Source organism: Gastrolobium bilobum, unplaced genomic scaffold (assembly GCF_033153095.1).
Source record: "Gastrolobium bilobum isolate Gb01-03AN ecotype WA unplaced genomic scaffold, APGP_CSIRO_Gbil_v1 utg7782, whole genome shotgun sequence".
NCBI lineage: Eukaryota > Viridiplantae > Streptophyta > Magnoliopsida > Fabales > Fabaceae > Gastrolobium > Gastrolobium bilobum.
This window is the reverse complement of record NW_026899380.1, coordinates 745,233-767,200: the sequence shown is the minus strand read 5'-3', so window position 1 is coordinate 767,200 and position 21,968 is coordinate 745,233. Positions and strand designations below refer to the sequence as shown.

The following is a 21,968-nucleotide window of genomic DNA, read 5'->3' as shown; positions in this document are numbered from 1 at the left end:
ATTGTCCATGCTCCTCTAGTAATGAGGCTATGCAGACCTTTGTCTTCATCTCTTTTTACAATTTTGATTCACATCCAATTTCAGATTATTCTGCTTCTTGTTGCAATTACTAATCTTCTCCACCCTACTTCCCCACATCACCCTTATACCTTAAACTTTGTGATTTTTGTTTAATTTCTTTTTTTTCTTTATTATTAATTTTGTGATATGGTAGACTGTTTTGATCCATCCCTGTTGTGGTTTTCTTGTTTAGAGCTGTTATTTGATTTGGTAGGAACTAATTAGACAACCTCTTTGTGCCTTCTCTATTTAATAAATTAACTCGATGGCACTATAGACCGTGAACAAGTAGTATTGTAACAAGGCAGTGACAATGAGGTGGCGAGAAAACAAGGACTATAATAATATAATGTGGAGAATGAAAAATTGTGAAGAGTATCCGTGACTATTGATGACCATGGAGAGGATCCATATCCATTTGTAGAAATTGTGAAGAGTGGCGGACCCAAGAGTTAGAAGTTACAATAAGAAGCATTACTGACACCGCATTAGAGGCTTTCGTTTTCTGGTAATAATGATGGTAGATAGGAATTAGATATAAGGATGAGCATTGTTTAAAACTGAAAAATTGTGTTAACGAAGGGTTAACTGAGTGGCAAAAAGCTTACATGTGTCCCTAAATAAACAAAAAACTGTATAGCAAGCATATAAGGAACTTTATGTAAGTTCTACCCTTCCTAAAATCTTTGTTATACTTTTCTACATGTATAGTATATTTATCCTTCTCATTTTTTAAATTTTAATATAAATATTTTGTTTATAACTGGATTTCAGGTTACCAGGGTGGTGTCATACAAGCTTCTGAGTTTCGTACTTATCACACACCAGTTAATAGACAAGTATGCTGTGTGATAAATAATAATCTTATTTTACAGTCTTCAGCATGATTTCTTTCATACATTTCTCTGTTTGATCTAACTGGAATCTTGTTAGGGTGACTATGTTAATGCAATACGAGCTGCAAGGGATTTTTCCTCAAGAATGTCTGCTGCTTTAAAGGTTCAGACATCAATTGCATCATGTGTTTATTTACATGTCTTGTTTTAGTTTTCAGGAATTGTTAGTGTAGACAAGAGTATAGAGACGAGAATTTTACTGTAATTGGATGATATGTAAAACACAACCTCCTACCTATATATACTGTTAGGTTATGAGTGGAGTGCAACGTAGTACAAAGTACATATGGGCCAAACATATATACTCTTAACACTCCCCCTCAAAGTTAGATAATACAAAGTACTATGGGCCAAGCCCATATACTCTCAATAGCCTAACATTCTCAACAGTAGGGAATATAGTCTTCATGTACCTAGCTTAGGAACTGAAGTCCCCCCCTCCCCCCTCTTTCTCGCTCTCTCGCTCTCCCCCCTCCTTTTTCTTGCAATTATTACTTTATATTAGAACTGCATTTATGATACTTTTTTATATGGTTGACTCAGTTCTTTATTTTCTTGCTTACCATGTGTTATTTGTGTCTTTCACCAATCTAATATTTTAATTGGAAGTGTTAGCCTTATTTTTTGTTCAGCTTTGAGTCTCAGAGACTTGGGAATTGTTTATTCATCAAACTGTTTACCTGTATGTGTCTTAGTTGTCATAAAGCGTTTTAAAAAAAAAATAGATGGTATGATTGTAGATCTGCTTTCCATTTTCTCATCCGTATGAAGGATTTTTTGTATTGGCTAAACTGGACATTGTGTCCAACATTTTTGCTTCTTTTTTGGATCTCCATTTCTTGCTAACTAAACTACTTTGGTGCAGATGGAAATATTTCCGTACTCTGTGTTTTATATCTTCTTTGAACAGTACCTGGATATATGGAAGGTAGCTCTGATCAACATTGCCATAGCACTAGGTTGGTATACCAAAACAGTTTAATAACAAATATATACACATAACATGACATACTCGAATGTCAACCCTGTTTGTATGAGTTCAACTATCTGTTGTGATCCTAGATTCTTGGCCGTCTGTTTTATTTTTTTCCTTCCTGTTTACAGTTTAGATTTTGGATTTTGAGCTTATGCCAAGAAGGTTTATACTTGTTTTCTTGGCTTCAAACTTTTAAATTCATCTTATATCATTACGATCTTTGCCAAAATGCAAGGGTAAGGCTACATATAATCAACCTTCACCTCTGCCCTCACAAGTTAGGGAGCCTTGTGCACCTGTGTTTGCCCTTTGCCCTTTCTCATTATGGTCTTTGATGGAGTACTTTGTTTTCTTGTAAACATCAAATTACTTTCTTTCTTCCTCCGAAACCATCTTTTGCGCTGTCTATATTGCTCGGGATGTAAGCTCCATATCCTTGGGTGTTACTTATTTACTATTCACTTAACATTTCTGATTAGAACAAAAATTAGGAAGTGAAAATTTATTTATATCTCTACACATATTTCTGATTAGATCTATCTATTCAATTATTGCTTGTATGAGTCTACTAAATTTCTCATATCAGGTCTATTTTTCTTTAATCAAGTTCATTTGTCATTAACTAACTAACAATCATATAACAGGTGCTGTTTTTGTTGTTTGTCTGGTCATCACATCCAGGTATAAAATCTATTCAAACTTAAGCCTTGTATGTTTACAGTAAACTTGAAAATTTGTTCTCTCATTTTCAGGATTAAATGTAATATATTTCTTTTATGTTTGCAATCCAATGCAGCTTGTGGAGTTCAGCAATCATATTACTTGTTCTGGTCATGATAATTTTGGACCTCCTGGTATCATTTTATTTTATTTATTAATTTAAATACATCTTTGATTTTCCTTCCGTTTTGGCATTCTTTTTTTCTTGTTACTTGGTTTTTAGAGTGGTTGGGGAGGGGGTGGTTAACATTTTATCTCTTGCAAAACTTAATTGAACGTTCATTTTTATGTTCAATGAATACCTTAGTTGTAAAATGAAATTCGCTACCTTTGTGACTCCTGCAGGGTGTAATGGCAGTTCTGGGTATTCAACTAAATGCGGTGTCTGTTGTAAACCTTCTTATGTCAATAGGGATTGCTGTGGAGTTCTGTGTGCATATAGCACATGCATTCATGGTTAGTTTATTCCTCTGTTGTTTTATAAATTGATGGTCTTCCCCATACAGAAAGATGGTCGTGGAGGAAAATTATTATTTGTCAAAGTGGCACTTCATAATTTGTTACTTGTTCGTTATGTAAATGTTATGGAGATTACTGTATTGTGTGAAAATTCAACCTGCTTTGTCGTCAAGGGAATTTTGATGATATATTAATTAAGGAATACCTTTATGCAATTGGACCACCTGTGTTAGTGAATATGCCCCTTTACTAATGACCTTATATCACTTCTGTTTATGCAGGTAAGCTCGGGGGATAGGAGCCAACGAGCAAAGACAGCACTGTGCACTATGGGGGCTTCTGTATTCAGGTTGACTATATGTATTGTTGCAAGTCGAAATGTGGTGACATTTATCGCCTTGGGGCTCCCCTCCAAAAAAACACACACACACACACATATATATATATGGTAAAATCATTTCTGCAACCGCTTTACGTACAACAGTGGCAGGTGTATGGTTATGATTCTCCATATTTAATGTTTTCTCCTTTTATATGGTTATGATTCCCCACATTTAATATTTTCACGTATATATATGACAAGTATTTGACTGCTGCACGTACAGCAGCTGTAGAAATGTAAACCCATATATATATATATATATATATATATATATAATGCAAATCGTGAGATATTATCAATTTGATCATGTATGCCAAATCTAACAATTTAGTCTGCAATAAGTCAGAAATTGTGTAGTTCATGGATTTATATTTTAGAAACCTTATTATGTGTTAAACTTATGGAATAATAAGAGTACAATTTTTTTAATAAGATTGTAGATATTACGGTTATTAGTAGTATACCTGGACTTGAACTAATAGTATTAGTGCTTGACCTAATTAATAGCATAAATAGGTTTATTAGGTTATTGTATTTGTGTGTAACATCTTATTATCAATATCATAATACATTTTTGGCCATCATTCTTTGTTTTTCCTTTTAAATCCTGAAGTTTGAACATGGTATGAGAGCAGGAGCTTGTATGTGATTGCTTCTACTATCTGAATATGGAAATCTTCATTGTACTTTCTCCCATTTATTTTCTTTCATGAAACTTAATAATTTCCTCTGATTTCTTTTGTATTTTGACACCATGGAAAAAATAAAAAGGAAAACCCTAAATCATGAACTCCCGGCAGCCGCTCTTTGCTGCCATTTGAGAACTTTCAGGCAACCTACCCTTGGGCGGACGTGTGCATGATTCATGATATAAACTTTTTATCTCTCGAAAAGTTTATCTTACAGAGAGTTATTAAGTAGTGTAGCTTTGATATAACTCTTGCGCTTTGTCAAACAATTGATAGACTTTGTTGACAATTTTCTTTTTGTATTATTTGACTTTGTTTGGCAGTGGCATCACACTTACAAAATTTGTCGGAGTTCTCGTCCTTTGCTTCTCAACTTCAGAAATTTTTGTGGTACGTGATATATCACCCTTGGCCCCTGACACTTGATTGTCTGCTCAAGGAATGGTAAAAGTAGCTTTCCCTTCTTTGCAGGTGTATTACTTCCAGATGTATCTGGCCTTGGTTATCATTGGCTTCTTGCATGGTCTTGTGTTTCTACCCGTAAGTCCTTTCATTGACGTCAGACTATAGGTTTTACTCCATTTCCAATTTGCGAGTTTTATTGGTCACATTTGGCAATATGTGCTCTTGCCTTTGTTGTGCTGGATTATGAGTAGGGATTAGGGAATAATTTTTATTTGTCAATTCATTGTGATATGTCTTACATATCACATTGTCATTAATATTGCCGATTGTTAGAATCAAAGCACTTTGCTTTCAAGGCTTAGGTAGGTAGGTTCGATTCCCACTGCCATTCATCCTCTTCGGTAAGCGATCTGTAAGCACCACTATAAGCCCTCGTTAAGGTTTGTTGAATGTCTTGACCTTAGAATAGGGTAGCCATCCATCCTCTCCCGTAAATATTTTTGAACCAAAAAATAAAAATAAAAATACACAACAATTAATTGTGAAATGTCTCACATTTCCTGCCCCCTTTTTTCAGGTGGTATTAAGCTTGTTTGGTCCTCCATCAAGATATACAGTCATTAAGGAGCAGCAAGAAGACATCTCTTCTGCTTCATCATAACTGCCTCTGTAAGGATGAAGTTAGATTTTAGCTAGTTTACTACAGGCTGACCACATATTCAGTGAACAAGTAAATTATGTAATTTTAATGGCCTTAGATATGTTTATTTTACTCTATAAAACAAACAAGAAAACTAATTTATGAAAATTTAAATTAACTTGACGTAAGAGTTCTTGTTCTTACATATATTCTAGTGCAACGAAAAATTCAAAGTCACGTTCTCTAAAAAAATAAAATTGCTTGCTGATTTTAATTGTAGAGAAAGGTTTGATTTTATTTTAGGGAATTTATTTTATTTATTTTAAAAAATTCGGATTATAACGTTAATACAGATGTGTTATCCTTAAAAAGTATTATAGGATTAGTAAATAATCACGACTCAGTCAACTTTTTTTATTGTTGAAAAGTTAACTTTTAACTTTTATTTTTTTTTCCAAATTAACACAATATCCTAATTTAAGAAAATGTATTAATAATGCAATTAAATAGACATACAAGAGAAATGTAACATCCCGTCTCGAGTCGGTTTAATTTACATACATATGATACTAAATAGAAACAACGGAAGTCTTAACTTAGAAAAATACGAGTTAACTTTTTCTTTTCTTTAATCCTTTTCACATGATATATCACATTGCATATATCTTCTAGTTTAATTTTTATTTGACGGAGACGAAAATCGGACAGAGTGACGTCTGTAAATCGGACAAACCGTGATTTGCAAGTTTCACTCTCAAGGTATCCTGATAAACAATTTATACAATATATGATTTCAGAAATACCAGATATCCATATAGGACCATATACCCATTCATGGGCGCATGCATAACTTGGCTCCGTGCCACTATGTCTAACAGCATGCATATCCAACATGTAATCATATAACTGAATACTACATCATAATATAAGCATGCCTGAATACACAATTATACATGCATCAAACTAAAAGACATGTACAAAACATATACATGCCATATACAAGAATGAGTCAGACATCATGATCCCAAAATAACAAAATACTAAAGTAACATAAATATCCACCAAATATCAATAGCCTATAGCTACTCCAAAATTCGGTTCGTCGCAACCCCTCTAGCCACGATCCGTTTCCCTGCCTCGTGAGGGCTCACCGGGAATCTGAACACTTGAAATGATGTTCCCAAATGAGGAGAGATAACAAATCTCAATAAGCTCCAGGTTTATAGAGAATTTTTCATACCCTTGCCTTGGGCCCACTTCTGCATAAGAGTCAGATACAGAGTATACAAAACATCATATAACATATCATAACTGAACAATATACATATCTTATCAAAGGCGTATGCAGTCATTCCCAAGGGAGGACCCCAAGCGAAAATCAATGCGCGTGTTCCCAAGGGAGGACTCCAAGCGAAACCAAAACATATCAGAGGTGTACACAGTCAGTCCTGAGGGAGGACCCCAAGCAGACATCAGTGCACATACAATCAATGGCCAGAGATCATTACAGAAATCACATCAGAACAAAACATATCATATTATCAAATAACTCTATATGAATGCATCTATACAAAGCATCAAATACAATCATACAATCCAACCATAGTCCGCTAACCATGGTGGAGCACTCAAGTAGGAAAAGACTCATTAAACATAGAGCTTACTTCTTGAAGCTTTACCAATTCGTTTACTTGTAGCACAAGTTACTTATATAGCTCCAACAGGATCCAAACCCTTTCAGTCCCTAGGCACACCTAGAGAAAGAATTCAAAACAAAAATCAATCGAATGATACAATGCTATGCAATTTATACAAGGCATAAATTTTATTGCTTACTTTCCTTTCTTCACACTTATGCCAAACATATGCCAATTCACAAGTCAAGGCCGTAATTTCTTAAACTCCTTTGTTAGACCATTTTAAGGGTGATTATTTGAACCATAAGCACTCACATGGTTTCATACTCACATAGGGTCCTAAAATGACCCAACCAAGCTTCTAAATATCATTTACAAATTTTAACATTTCCTAGACCCACAAATCCCTATATGGCCGAATCCAAGACCAAGGGGAAGCTCATAATTTTTATCTATTCATCTCACACAACCAAAGGTTCCTAAGTTATCTAGGCATCCATTTAACAGTTTTAAGTACAACTTGGGCATATTCTTCTTTCACAAAGCCGATGAGACCCATACAAAGGAACCAAGGTGTCTCATTATTTCTTAAGTCATTTCACTTCAAGATCATATCAATGCCATGCATCGGAACCTACACACATCATCAAAATAATTTTTTACACAATCATCTCCCATTGGAACCATAATGGCCGAAAGCTCCAAGGAGGTTTCCAAGGGATATACCTCTTTAAATTCTCACTTTAACACTTAATCCTCAACATACACTAACCTAACAACCTTCACAACCAAGCAATTAAATTTTTGCACAAAGAACCCTTATATACCATCATGGTCGAACCTAGTGGGAGGAGGAGCAAGGGACTTTTCAAACTTTCTACACATTTTCATGCTTATCTCACCTTAACACTTCGTATACAATACTAATTCATCATCAATTTCAAATTTTAAACTCCAAAATTTTCCATAACACATGCTCATAGTATTCAAAACTTAAATCATGGCATTTAAACCCTTGGAACGAGGATCTCTTACCTCAAATCACCTATACAAGGCTTGGAAAACAAAATCCAAGCTTGGTTCCACCCAAAAATCCACTTCTCTTTCTAGGATGAATGGTGACCGAAATTTGAGAAGGAGAGAGCTTCTCACACAAGCCTTTTCAGTCCAAACAAATGGGTGGAATGGATGCACAACGATTTCCACTTAAAGTTTCATGTATAACACTTTGTATTTTGGTGGTTGTTTGTGTGAGAAATCAAGGAAAAAGAATTGAAAACCCAAACCCCATCCATGGTGGAATTTCGACCAGAAGAGAGAGAAGGTGAGGGTGCTGATGTGAATAGTGCTAAGTGGAAGGAAACTTAAGTTATAATGATGTGTAATCTTTTACCGGTTGTTTCTCTCTCGCGTAATTCCACTTAATTGACCTGGAACTAACTTAAAGCTACGAAAATATTTTTATTTTTCTGAACTCATTTACATTAATTTTTATTTTCTAAGGAATAATATTTTCAATTCACAGTATGGTTTCTGCACCGTTTTTGACAAAATGCACTGTGAATCACTAACTGTGCACCATTTGCATACGAAACTTAGAACTTATAAACTTATCATTTTTAGGTCTACTATGACTTGTTTGGCATATATTGGACTTTCTTATTCTGATTTCATCAATTATTTCGTTCTGGACTCTACCGGTTGCTTAAACAGCGGTACAAAATACCCGGCAGAAATGTTATTCACGAGATTTTCACGGAAAGTGTCAGACTATACAATTTTTCGTTCTAACTCATATTTGGCATCAGAATTGCCAAATTAGGTCTCTAAACTCATTTTGCTCATTCTGAGTTCTACCGGGTTGCTACACAACAATGTAGAAAATTCGACAGAATGCACTGTTCATGATCCAGTCATATTTACAGTCAAAATACTCGAAATCATGCCCTAAATCTAATTATGGCATTTAAATCTTTAAATTAATTCTCTAATTAAAATTTACCATATAGGGTCTGTATAAGAAAATAATTAGCAAGAAAATAATCACAAGAAAGAAAACAATTAGAGAAATTAAATGTACTTTAATAAAGTCAACTACAATCCTACTTGTTTGTTTGTTTATTTAGCTTCTGAACATGTATTTGAATTTTATTTTATTCATTTTACCAGAAAATAAACCAAATATATTTTCAAGGGAACAAATCAAATCAATGTTATTAAACATGGTCTGATTATTGACCCGGTCGAGGTACTGGGTCACTGGTCACTGAATTACTGGTTTAACTAGTAGGTCATTGGTTCAATTGCATGACTCACTAAGTATATATAAATTTATAATTATATTTAAAAAACTATAAATATACTTATATACTTATAAAAAATGATATCAATTCAAATATTTTAATATGAAAAACAATAAATTATATAGCATTGTCTAATAAAAGATCAATCAAACATATAAATATTTGTGATAGTGTTGTTTTAAGTTCACTAAACGATATCTCTAACTATGTGTGTGTGTGTGGAGGGTTCTTTTGAGATCTCTAACTATATATATATATATATATAGGGAGGGTTCTTTTGACTTCAGAGTAAGACTTCTAAGTCTTATTTCCCATCTCAACAGTTTTCATTTGTAGTGTAATTAATAATTAATTAATTAGTACAATTTTCTAAACTATAACCGTTAGATGGACGGAAATCGACGATTAAAATGGAGAGTAAGATTTGTAAGTCTTACTTTAGAGTTAAAATATAGGGGCAGGATCATCTTACACCGTATAAGAATAATAAGTCTTACACCAAATCTTAACCATTGATTTTCTGTACTAACGGTTAAGATTTATTAGGTTTCACTCATTAATTAAATTTAATTCTCAATAAATCTCAACCGTTGGATGCACGAAAATCAACGGTTAAGATTTGGTGTAAGATTTATTATTCTTACACCGGTGTAACTTGATCCTATTCCATATATATATATATATATATATATATATATATATATATATATATATATATATATATATATATATATCACGAACTATTGTATCAAAAAAAAAACTCACGAACTAATAAGTTGAACATGTAAAAACTCAAAATTAACTCATTTATAAAAGCCGAAATTTTCAACTACTTAGATTGTTAAAAAATCGAGTTGCATTGCACGCATGGTCAAGAATTAAGTTTACACTATTCCAATGCTACTCTATCCTGTCTACTAGATAATTGTTAAAGGGGGGAAAAACTAAGCGAGAGAAATAATCTAATGTTGAACTAGCTAGCCTGGAAGCTATGCTTGGTTATATGGAATTGGATGGGTAAGCAATTGCCACCCTTCTTTGTAGGCATGTGCATAAAGTGTAGAAGTGTGGGTAATCTTGGCATTATTTCAAAATAAATAAGAGAAGTAACAGATATAAAATGGTTCTCACTTTTCATTGCTCTAAACATCAGGTAATCTGACAAAGCCGCCAACTCTCATAAGTAAAATCAGAAAATGTATATGACCGTCATGTGTGCTTGGGATCCTACACAGTATACACACTCACCCCCACTTTAAGCTAAAGAAAGCCACATAATTGGTGTTAGGATGGGCTATTATTACCAAAAGTATTTGCTAGATTCAAAGGTGAAGCTTGAAATAAGGAGAGTCTAATTGTGCGGCTCTGTGATGATCTATGTAAGTCTTTACACTCCTCAAGATCAGCATCACATGCTAAAACAACCCACTCCCCTTCATCATCCAAATACTTGAGGACTATGTTGCTTACATCGTTAAGATTGAAACGTCTTGCGATCTCAAGCTGCAAATCTCTGAAGCCCCAAATGGGTTGCAAGCTAAAACGGATTTTTTCATCAGCAAAAGTAGCTTTGACTCTAAAAGCACCCCTTTCTCGAGAGTTCCAGCCACTACTTTCAGACAAGGGAGGTAGAGTTTGGCTCTTGGGTATTGTGAAGTGTTTTGTATCCTCTTGTATTGATACATGCAACTCAGCTTCACTATGAGTTCTCCTTAGCAATGCATCAGGAACAGTGCTTTCTGTCATTAGAACATCCCCATTATTAGATACAGATACAGTGTTGATTAGAGTGGAAGGTTGGTTTATGGTTGGACCAAAATTCTGACTGCAAGAAGAGGGTGGGGATTTTAAACTAGTAACTCCATCTCCATGCCCATACAAGACATTATCAGTATAAGTATGCATTTTCTTAGATGAATCAGTATGCCTAAAGGTAGAAGCATCAGCAGAACTCAACTCTGGAAAACTGGTATAAAAGGAACCAATTTGAATGGCACCCTCAGCACCCTGGACTGAATCAATCACAAGTTGAAGTTTCTTCAAAGAGTGGCCTACTTTCTTGATTTTCCTTGAAGGCCACCTAGTTATCCCATGTTGTCTGCATATCCTTTTGAGAGTTGTGGGACATACTGCAAAGCAATAAGAATAAGAAATTAAATATATACACAAAATCACTTCAATACTAAAGTAATAACTTTTAGTTTTTTACTTTTTATATTTTAATTAGTTAAGAGTTTGAAGTCATGAACTCACCACCAATGCTCTTTGCAGCATCTTTTAGGCTTCCTGCAAAGTATTGTCTAAGAACTGGTAAACTAATAGTCTTCTCTGCTTTGGTTCTTCTCTTCTCACCTGACTTTCTGCCACCAGAAGATGAACGGCGTCCACCGAATGTATAAGATTCTTCCCCACCCTCTACACTTGTTCTGTATCTGGACACTGAACTTTGCTCAAATTGTCCAAAATCTGAAAACACCTGCGCTTGCACATGCTCCTGATCCTGATCCTGATCAGTGCTATCCCAGTTTGTTGTTACTTTAAATTCCTCTTTTGGCTCTTCCAAATATTCCAATGACACAGACACACCTTTCCCCTTCTGTTGTTCTTGTGCCTCCATCATATGTGCAATCCATGATGATTCTTTTGAACATGGTTCAACTTGTGATTGTGAAGCACGATGAGTATTAATTTCTTCTTTATTATTGTGTGGTGGTGGTGGTGGTGCTTGTGGTAACGTGAATTCATCTTCCATGACAACATGCAAGCTACGGCAAGCTTGTTGAACCAACATGGATAATGAGTTGAGCATATGCTTCTGTTCTTCAGTGTCATGACAATCCTTTGGTAGGAAAAACTCCAACACAAAATCAGCTGATCCAGTGTAGACACTCCTAAGAGGAATAGCCACAGCAGCATGCAACCCAAACATCTTTGCATGGTGAGAAAGAGGATATTCAGCTTTGCTAAACGCAGTTATGTCAATAGCAAAACAAGGTTTGGTGGTTGTGAAAGCTGTTCCAACTATTCCTTGACCTCGGAAAAGGTGATACTCAGAGCATGCTTCTTGGAATCCCAATATGTCAAGATCCCCAACAAAACATGCTGAATCCACAGTGGACACACAACACACATAATTCTCAGTTGAATGACCACAGCCACACTTTCCTTGTTGTATACAAGGAGCCCAAGTCAGAGCTAAAGGCAAATTGTGTGTTTTGCACACAGATGTTAACACCTCCACTATCTCATTCAGTGCTGCTTGGTACAACTCGTCAAATACCTGATCATTAATCATTAATAACATCAAAACATTATTGTTTGTTAAAACTTGGATATATACGTACAAAGGTAAGGTTCTACGTACCTTTACAGCAGGTGGAATGAAGTTTTGACAACTCCTAAAATCAACAGCCTGCAAATCATTAGATACGCTTTTATGTGAGAGAGGTTTTTGAATTAATAATTAGTCCCAGATTTTATCAAAACCTTTGATGAAATCATTAAGATGTGAATTAAGCAAAACCATACATAACATGTAAGTACGTACACGTACTTTTGTTATTATACCATATATTGGTCTTCAGAATTTAAGAAAACTACTATATATATGCCAGCAATTATTGAGACCCTTAAAAGATAGAAGAAAGGTGAAAAGATGGTGGGGGCAAAAGTATACTATACATTCAATTCGTCATTTTATATTATATATTTATCATCTACATAACTAGGATAGTAATAGTTGGATATAATTTCCTTCTAAAGAAGAAGAAGAAGATGAAAACCTCGAGAGCATTGCAGACATTCTCAAGTTGTGGGCGGTAGTTGATGATGCTTTGGTTGGTCATTACAAACTCGAAGACACCAAGGCAAGTTCCACTACCTCTTTCGAATACAGGAAGAGCCAAAGATCCACGACCATCATGAACACGCGGGTACACGTTGCTTCTAAAGAAGCGAACGTAAACATTGGGGTTTGGGTTAGCATTAGGACTCATAGGAAAACCAACTGAAACACCCTCATCTGGATTGGAAACATTTCTATGATACTGATCAAGTCCTCTCCTTAAGGGCACCCATATCTGAATCAACACATTAGCGTTCTTTGTGTATTCTTTCAAGTACCCTACAGCAACCACTAATCTCTCTTTCACAGAAGAAGATGGCTCAGGATTCGCACTTGGTCCAATCCACCATCTCTTCCCTACAACAAAACTTTCCTCTGATTCTTGTTGGAACATTTGCTGCTGCTGCTGCTGATTGGACTGTTCTGAAGCTCCCAAGTAGTGTTGTTGTGAAGCCTCCGTCACAACAACACTACCACATGGTTGTTGCATGAAGTTGTAGGATCCACCAGCACTTGTTTCCAACCAGCAACCTTCAACCAAAAGCTCATCAATGAATTCTCCTTCTGTAACTGTGGCAGAGTCTGACAAGTTCCCAAATGCAGAATTGTGCACTAAGGCACCATATTCCATGTTGTTGGTTCACTTGTTTAGTATGTGATCCTATAATTTTACATCACATAAAAGTTTAATTAAGGTTAGAGTTCATACATATATATATATATATACATAGAGAGAGAGAGAGAGAGAAAGGGCATTAAGAAGTAGAAGAAGTACTCACCTTACTTGTAAAGAGAATGATTAGCTGAGCATGCGATTCTAGAAATCTCTTTTTATTTTTCTTGTATGTTTAAGTAGAACCTCTCAGTTATGAGTGCAGTGTTTAGTTTATAGAGAATATGCTAGCTGCTTCTTGTATAACAAACAGCACAACAAAAAACATCAAGTAGTACTCAATCTGAGAGCAACATATAAAGATGAATTCAATACAGTGGGAGGGAGTGAAAGAAAGACAGAAAGAGACACAAAAGGGTATATTATTCTTTTGTTATATATAGAATTAATTGAAGTGTTGGGGGGTACAAATGCTACTGACTTTGGGATGTCTGTCTGTCTATACCTAAAAATGTATATATATGTAATGTAAAGTCTCACCCCTTTGTATATGTATAAGATAACTATGCATGACCGGCTATATAATAGTGGTAGATCATTATGATGAAGAATCTTAAGAAGAATATTAAGCTCAAGTTATGACCAAAACAAAAAGAATATATATAAAGAGAGATTAGAGAGAGAGAGAGAGTAGGAGTAGGAGGGGGGCCACCTCTCCATTCGCCACATGGCAATCCCACAAATTTTGTGTCTCAACAAAAGCAAACTAAGGATGCTAGAGATTGCGTATAAGGGTACGATATCGGCGAAATTGATGTCTCTACGATCTACATACATATTATTGCATTTAATTATTCAAATTTAACAATGCAAGTGGATGGCAACAATAATATTGAGCGACTAATTAAGCTTGTTTTGTGGATTCGGAATTCTGGGATTTTTATTTTTTTTCTTTTAAATAGAAAAAGTGATAATATATTCTAAACATTCCAAGTTGAGGCCGTGAAAATTGAAAAAGATTCTTCTCTGTTTCATTGGTGAATTCATTGACCGAATGCATCTCCACCAAGGATAACCACTGTGGTTAAAAACCTTGGGCATGGTTATTCAAGCTAGCTAGCTAGATGCATGGTTTGGGCCCCTTTTTGAAAACGAAAGAATTATTATTTTTTTGTTGTGGTTTGTTGATTTAAGATTCTCGGACAACTCATAGAAATCACTTTCCTTCAACTAGTGCTAGTTTTTTTTTCTTATAAAAAAGGAAAGGATCCACTATGGGTCCCGAGAAAAGTTCATAAAATCCCTAACAAAAATGTAAATAAAATAAATAGATATGATACTCTACTTGCCTTTTTTTTAATGCATACTTTACTTATTCATTTTTTAATATTGTTAGATCAGAATCTCAATTAATTTTCATCGTTTCTCTCTTCTTTTAAGATTCTGATTCAATGGTGTTGGAGATTAGTAGGTAGAGTAGATATGAAAAAATATAGACATAATATACTATTCCAAAATAAAAAATAAAGTCTATTGCAGATAAGTTGTGATAATTTTAATTAAGTTATATTCTGTGCCTATATTCTATATTATCATAACGATTCACACATTTAGTGATAATTTTAAATAGAAAAAAATGAATTATTAATTATATTTACTTTGTAAATATATTTTATTTTATAGTTGTCATAACTTTTAAACAGTCTTTAACTATTCACGATGTAATTATCATTTTTTTTAGAAACTTTAATGGTATAATTTATTTCATTATTTCAACAAGAATAGAAGTCTTTTCATATTATGTCTACTCATCTACGACAACGTCCTTATCTCTACAACACTTACCTCATACTTCTGTTGGCTCTTTACCATTCACTAATCAATATTATATATGCATCATAGGTCTGTGCTGTAAAATTTTATTTTGAGTTTGAAACATATCTTTCAGCCATAAATAAAACAAAACTTTTTTTCATTTTATCTACCAGCTTGAATTAATTCTATGTTTTATATATCCCTCTATTTCATCATCACTTTGTATGATAAAATCAAAATACTTAAGCGCACTGCAACTTATAATAGGTTTGTATGATCTTCATTTATTAATTTTGAATTCTTTTAATCTTAACTACAAATAAAAAAAGATGCAAATTGAGAAGCACGCAATACCCATCAAAATATTAAAAGAACTGCATAAATTTTTTTATTACAATATTTTTCTATCATTCTTTAGACATCAAACTAATTCACAATCAAGATACTGAATTTGTCTCTATCTACAAGTACTTTTTACTAACTTAAATTATTAACATTGTACATGACCCTCAACTAATGAGCTCAAAATTGTTTACTACTCGAGCTATCCTTTATAGGTCTAAAAGGAATTATATCTATATATCAAAATAATGATAATAATTAAAAATTATATGTGGAGAAGGAATTTATAGTACTGACATCTGTCATGAAATGGGTTACCGTACCAACAAGGCCAGCTGCATAAGGTACTATAAATTTTACTTCTGAACCAACGGGTATATGAGGGTTAACGTCTCAATTTGCTTTCATTCTTCTTAATTACATTCATTCTATTCTACTGCTAAAATCTTGTCGCTACATTTGTCTGCCTTACAAGTTATAAATCGGTTATTCTTTATTCAACACCATATTCGCCTCTGTTAAAGATTGAATGTACCATTATTTAAGAATACAATAATCATCACAAAAATACCAAATGGTGGTAGCTCAGTTGGCGCATGAGAGCTAAGCAGTAGGGGTGAGAGCATGTGTTCGAATCTCTCCAGTATCACCTTTGGGAGGGGTTTAAAGCTTTAATCCCCAAATCAGATTAGTTGCGAATGAATGAACCGATTAGAATATTTTCCAAAAAAGAATAAATAATAATCATCACAAAAATTTATAATAAAAAATGAAAAAAAAAACAAACAAAAAAATGAATGAAAGAAAACCAGTCAAATGAGGTCAATCAAACTTCCTAAAAACCCAAGAGTAGTGTTAATAAATCATTCTAGCAATATATCTTTGCTCGAGGATCACTATAAGTGGCTAATCAATAAAAAGTTTGAGAGTAGTTAATGCTTATTAAGAGTAGCAAAATCGTAATTTAGCTTCTTTCAAGTTTTTTTTTTTTAAAAAAAAATAAAAAATACCCACTCCCTATGTTCCAATAATATTAAAAGTTATAATATTAATTTATGGCTATAAATAGGTAAGATATAACAATATAAGAGCTTAATATTTGTAATTCAGCTTCATAAAATAGGGTTATATATAATGTTATGGACCAATATAACATGCTCAAGATATAGAAAGTTCAATACTCAAGATTCCACTATACCAAGGAGTTTTAACCCTCCCATAAATAACCCAAACCATCAAGAAAGTTCCCAATTAACCATTATGATTCAATATATTGCAAAGTTATGCAAAGGTTACTCAAGCACATACCATACTTGTAGCCCACAAAAGTATCTCCGCCATAAAGTTTCAAGAGTACTGACACCCACCCATAAAAGATTGATAATAAGAACTTCTAAGCAAATCCTACGCATACTATAAATAAATGTGTGTCTCATGCAAGATACACAACTCATTCTTTAATATGTAAACGTACTTATGTCAATAACTAATTTGAGCATTGGAATGCATTACAAATATACCTTTCACTTGTTACCTTGTAAATCACAAAAAAAATACCATCGGAACACCTCCAAATGAGCCTTCTCAACTGTTTGTAGATCAGCCCAAGTCGATTGATTATCTTCAACGGAGTGTGGTTACGTTAGCCTAACTATTCTATGCTTATCATCCGATAATTAATTATACTTCGTTACTAAGCCAACTTTGGTCACGGTGGATCATTGCTAATGCGCTTACGTATAGTAGTTAGTGAACTGAGCAAAGAAATCCCTTTTATCAAATTGGTCGGCCAACGAATCTTCTTTCAACCTTCCTCAACGAATTATAAGTTTAATAAGAAAAAAAAATTGAAAGATAAAGAGAAGAAAAAAAAAACAACTTGAATTGAAGAACCTACACAACAGGATTAGCCCATTTAAATTAAAGTATGTGGCGCCAAGAGTCAACCTGATTAAAAATTAATTCTACTCTTATAAGATATTGAGTCACCTCCTTGCATTTGCAAAAACTAAACTAAAAAAAAAGGGTAAGAAATTAACCATGTCCTAAATTGGATTTGCTTGCTGACATGTGTATAATAGATAAGCACCACGGCATAGTACATTTTTAATATACGTTTGAAAAGGAATGTGATTTTCGTGACAGATTTTTTATTATTTATTTTATAAATAAGGAGGGCAAAAAGCCTCTCGAAGCAATAAATAAATTTCACATAATTCAACAATCTAAATCTAATTTTTTTTTCTCTACGATTTTAGCAGAGAACATAAAAGTTAATCTCTTGAGATAAGTGATGGTAGATATGAATTTCTTCACCAATCAGCACATTTATTGTTCTCGTCATGGATATAGCTAAATTTAATGCTTCAATCTTCTTCTTCTTTTTTTTTTTTTTTGATAACAATGCTTCAATCTTTTACATGTTCGAATTCTAGTAACTAAATGAAAGTATATCAAATAATCCTCTTGCAAACTAGATCGAAAACTGTTGCAGCTTTAGATATATTATTATTATTATTATTATTATTATTATTATTATTACACTTTACTACTTCAGCTAACCTGCTTCTTCCCTACAACACGAGTCCGAATATAACAAAAGAGAAAAAGATTTTCATAATAATAATAATAATAAAATAATTCAGTGCATAAAAAGAATGTGAAATTGTAGATCTTTATTGCGCAAACTGTAATGTGATCTTAATTTCTTTAGTAACGTTAGAAATTCACTGTTTCGCTTAAAATAATTGAGGGAAAAAAATACTAACTAATGGTATTGTTTATAATTTGAAAAAAAAATCTATATCACAGGAAAAACAGATCGATTTTTAAAACTAAAAATACCTAATTATTAGCAATATATTTTTATTTTGTTTAGTAATTTATATAATATAAATATATAATTTCAAACAATTATATTAGCTATTTAATTAAATTTAGATAATTGTATTAGATTTTTTACACTCAAACTGAAATTAATAAACTACTATTAAATTATGTAATTAGTCTATTTTAAAAAATGCAATAAAACAGAAGCAAGAATAATGTTACTATTACATTCATGCACATATTACTTTACATTTTAATAACTTTTATGATTTAATTATGGTTTTAATATTTTTACAATGAATGTAACAGTAACATTATTCTACAATGAATATAATCTACATTTCTTCCAAAAGAATGTCATTTTGGATTAAAAAATTATAATAAAAAAGACTATTATAATCTTGAAATAAATTATAATTATAAAAATATCTTGATTTTTGCCTTAAATTGACATTATTTTGAGCTCAATATAAATAAGTTATCTACATTGACCGTAGAAAAAATAAATCCTTTAATTATAGTTATTTTATTTTACTTTTTACATTATTATTTTATAACTTTATAGCCTATATTTAATATAATGTGATTAACCCTCACCAAGTATGTATCAAGTATTATTCATCAAAAAAAAGTATGATTCAAGCAATTTTACTTTTAAAAGTACTACTTTATAGTCCCAAAAGGGAAACCTTATATTAGTCGAAGTTCGAAAGAGAATATAATATATAATAATTAAAATGATTGATGGGGAAAAGTGTGAATAGTTACTGTTGATAGTATATTGAGTAAATGGACGGTTATTTTATAATGAAATTCCTTTTCCTTAAAGCATCCAATAAATACGTGACAGGTTTCTCTAAGGTTGAGACTTTCCACTCACAACCCAAAATAACTAAAATAATGAATAATTTTGTGGGGTCACTTTCTCGAATTGCGGTAAAAAATAATGTTAAGGTGACTTTTTTGTCTTAAATTGCCTTTCGATGCTCCGGTAAGCCACACCGAGCCAAACTTAGCCTAAACAAGTACTTTTTATTTTAAATTCATAATTATTTAATACTTTTGTATAAAAATCAAAAAGTAATAAATTTTCCTTAAATTTTTATTTATTTATTTAAAGTGTTTAATATTTATCATATTGTTAGAGATAAATTATCTCAATTTATCTCCAATATATATAAAATATATGGGTCAATGTAGGATCATTTGAAGAGAAGAAAGAAGAAAGAAAAAGAAAAAATGTGGAGTTTATATATTTTTATGTGTATAGCCGTGTAGGAGATAAATTTATTACCTATAATATTTGAAATATTAAGTTCTTAATTAAATTATCATTTTAATTTATTAATAATTTTGTACTTAACAAAAGTAAAATAATTATGATAAAGTTTAAAAAATATATACTTTTAAGCTTTTGAAATAACAAATAATTGAAATAAATTATTTTCAAAAGCATAATTCTCAGCAGTTCTTTTTTTTTTAATGTATTTGTTAGTTCCAGTTATTTTGGTTAAAGTACATCTTTATTTTTAATTTAGCGTTGTACTTTGGCTAATCCACACTTTGAAATCCTTAAGAATCATTACAAAAGATTCACAGAGAATATATTTCCTGGATCCGCACTACAGCACTCAATGAAAATAATTTCATCATTATTATTGTATGGGTAAGAGATTTATCTGGTCAATGAAAATAAGTTATCTTCAGTGGGTCTAAAATAACGTCGTTTTGAGATAGAAATTAATGTATTTTTGTAATTCTAATATATTGCAAAGTTATATTAGTCTTTGTCATTATAATTTTTTAATCTTATAATCTCAAAACGATATCGTTTTAAGCTTATTGAAGATAATTTTATTTTCGGTGGAGAAAAACTTTTCCCTTATTGTATTACTCACCATTTAGTAGAATACCCATTAAAATTAAAAATATAATTCACTTAATTATACTTATTACACTCATTTCTTTTATTTTTAATATTACATAAATATAATATGGGTAAAAGATTTCTCCAGTCAATGTAGATAAGTTATCTTCGGTGAGTCCAAAACGACGTCTTTTTGGGATGGAAATCAAGGTATTTTTATAATTTTAATATGGGTTTGCTTTTTCTGCAGTTACTGCAGCTAAGTTATCTGCAGTAAGCCCAATACAACGTCGTTTTGGGACGAAAATCATGATATTTTTGTAATTTTAATTTATTTCAGGGTTATTATAGTCTTTATAATTATAATTTTTCAATTTTTCAATCTCAAAACGACGTCGTTTTGAGAGTAAATGCATATAACTTATCTGCAATAAATGCAGAATTTTTTTTCTATTTTAATATATTGTAGGGTTATATTAGTCTTTATTATTATAATTTTTTAATCTTATAACCCAAAATGACGTCGTTTTGAGCTCATTGAGATAACTTTATCTCCAGTGTCTGAAGAAATACCTTTCTCATATAATATTTTTAATTTTAATAAGAAATTGTATAATACAAATTAAAATATTGAATATTTACTATTCATGTAGTCGCCCCGTTACCGTGAGTTGCTACTTGCTAGCCTTAACATGAAGTAAGTATGCCTCAGAAAACTCAAATATATATATATATATATATATATATATATATATATATATATATATATGAAAAATTGTTTATCCTTTTAAATGACACAACTTATATTATTTCACTCTCACAAAGAGGTGGGACCCACACCTTTATTTTTTTGTCAACTCTCTCTCCTCATTTATCTATCTTTTTCTCTCTCTTAAAATGACACAATTTTACATCCTTTAGAATGACACACACTTTTTCCATATATATATATATGGGTTATGTTTATCTCATTTTACATGAGATAAACATCTCTCCTACACACACAAAAAGGGGTTGGGTCCCACCACTTTTTTTTTCTCTCTCCTCTTACATGTGGATCCCACTTATACTTTTATTTCTACAACATGAGGTAATTCTTTTCCTACAACATAAGAAAAATATATCCCTATATATATATATATATATATATATATATATATATATATGGATAGAATATTCTTACACCGGTGTAAAAGTTAGAAGTCTTACTCTCAATCTTGATCATTGATCCACTTGTATCTAATGGCTCAATTTACTAAAAAAATTAGAGCCCTTAGATATAAGTGGGATCAACGGACAAGATTAAGAGTGTAACTTACACTGGTGTAAAATGGCTATCAGATGGCTCTGATTTGTAAGCATGTGACACCATTGATCTTTTTTGATCTAATGGCTATCAGATGAGGTGTCAAATTTTAAATTTGACACTGATTTTAAATGATCATATCTCTCTCTCTCTCTCTCTCTCTCTCTCTATATATATATATATAT

General features: G+C 32.3%; 2 protein-coding genes across 2 annotated transcripts in view; one reads left to right on the top strand and one right to left on the bottom strand.

Annotated features, from left to right (window-relative positions):
- LOC133290061 (uncharacterized) overlaps nt 1-5,405 on the top strand; it is a 43,851-nt gene extending 38,446 nt beyond the window's left edge. Inside the window, exons 30-39 of the mRNA XM_061488114.1 lie at nt 835-899; nt 994-1,059; nt 1,822-1,915; nt 2,577-2,613; nt 2,729-2,786; nt 2,998-3,108; nt 3,393-3,460; nt 4,506-4,572; nt 4,654-4,722; nt 5,165-5,405. Coding sequence (XP_061344098.1) covers nt 835-899; nt 994-1,059; nt 1,822-1,915; nt 2,577-2,613; nt 2,729-2,786; nt 2,998-3,108; nt 3,393-3,460; nt 4,506-4,572; nt 4,654-4,722; nt 5,165-5,248 — 719 coding nt within the window. The 3' untranslated portion in view covers nt 5,249-5,405. The remainder of the gene's footprint in view (nt 1-834; nt 900-993; nt 1,060-1,821; nt 1,916-2,576; nt 2,614-2,728; nt 2,787-2,997; nt 3,109-3,392; nt 3,461-4,505; nt 4,573-4,653; nt 4,723-5,164) is intronic.
- Nucleotides 5,406-10,451: 5,046 nt separating this feature from the next.
- LOC133290060 (protein NLP2-like) lies at nt 10,452-13,642 on the bottom strand. Its single transcript, XM_061488113.1, has 4 exons — nt 12,950-13,642; nt 12,532-12,579; nt 11,421-12,447; nt 10,452-11,296 (listed from the first exon to the last, which is right to left on the bottom strand). The coding sequence occupies exons 1-4, from the start codon at nt 13,640-13,642 to the stop codon at nt 10,452-10,454; spliced, it is 2,613 nt and encodes an 870-aa protein (XP_061344097.1).
- Between the last annotated feature and the right edge of the window lie 8,326 nt (nt 13,643-21,968).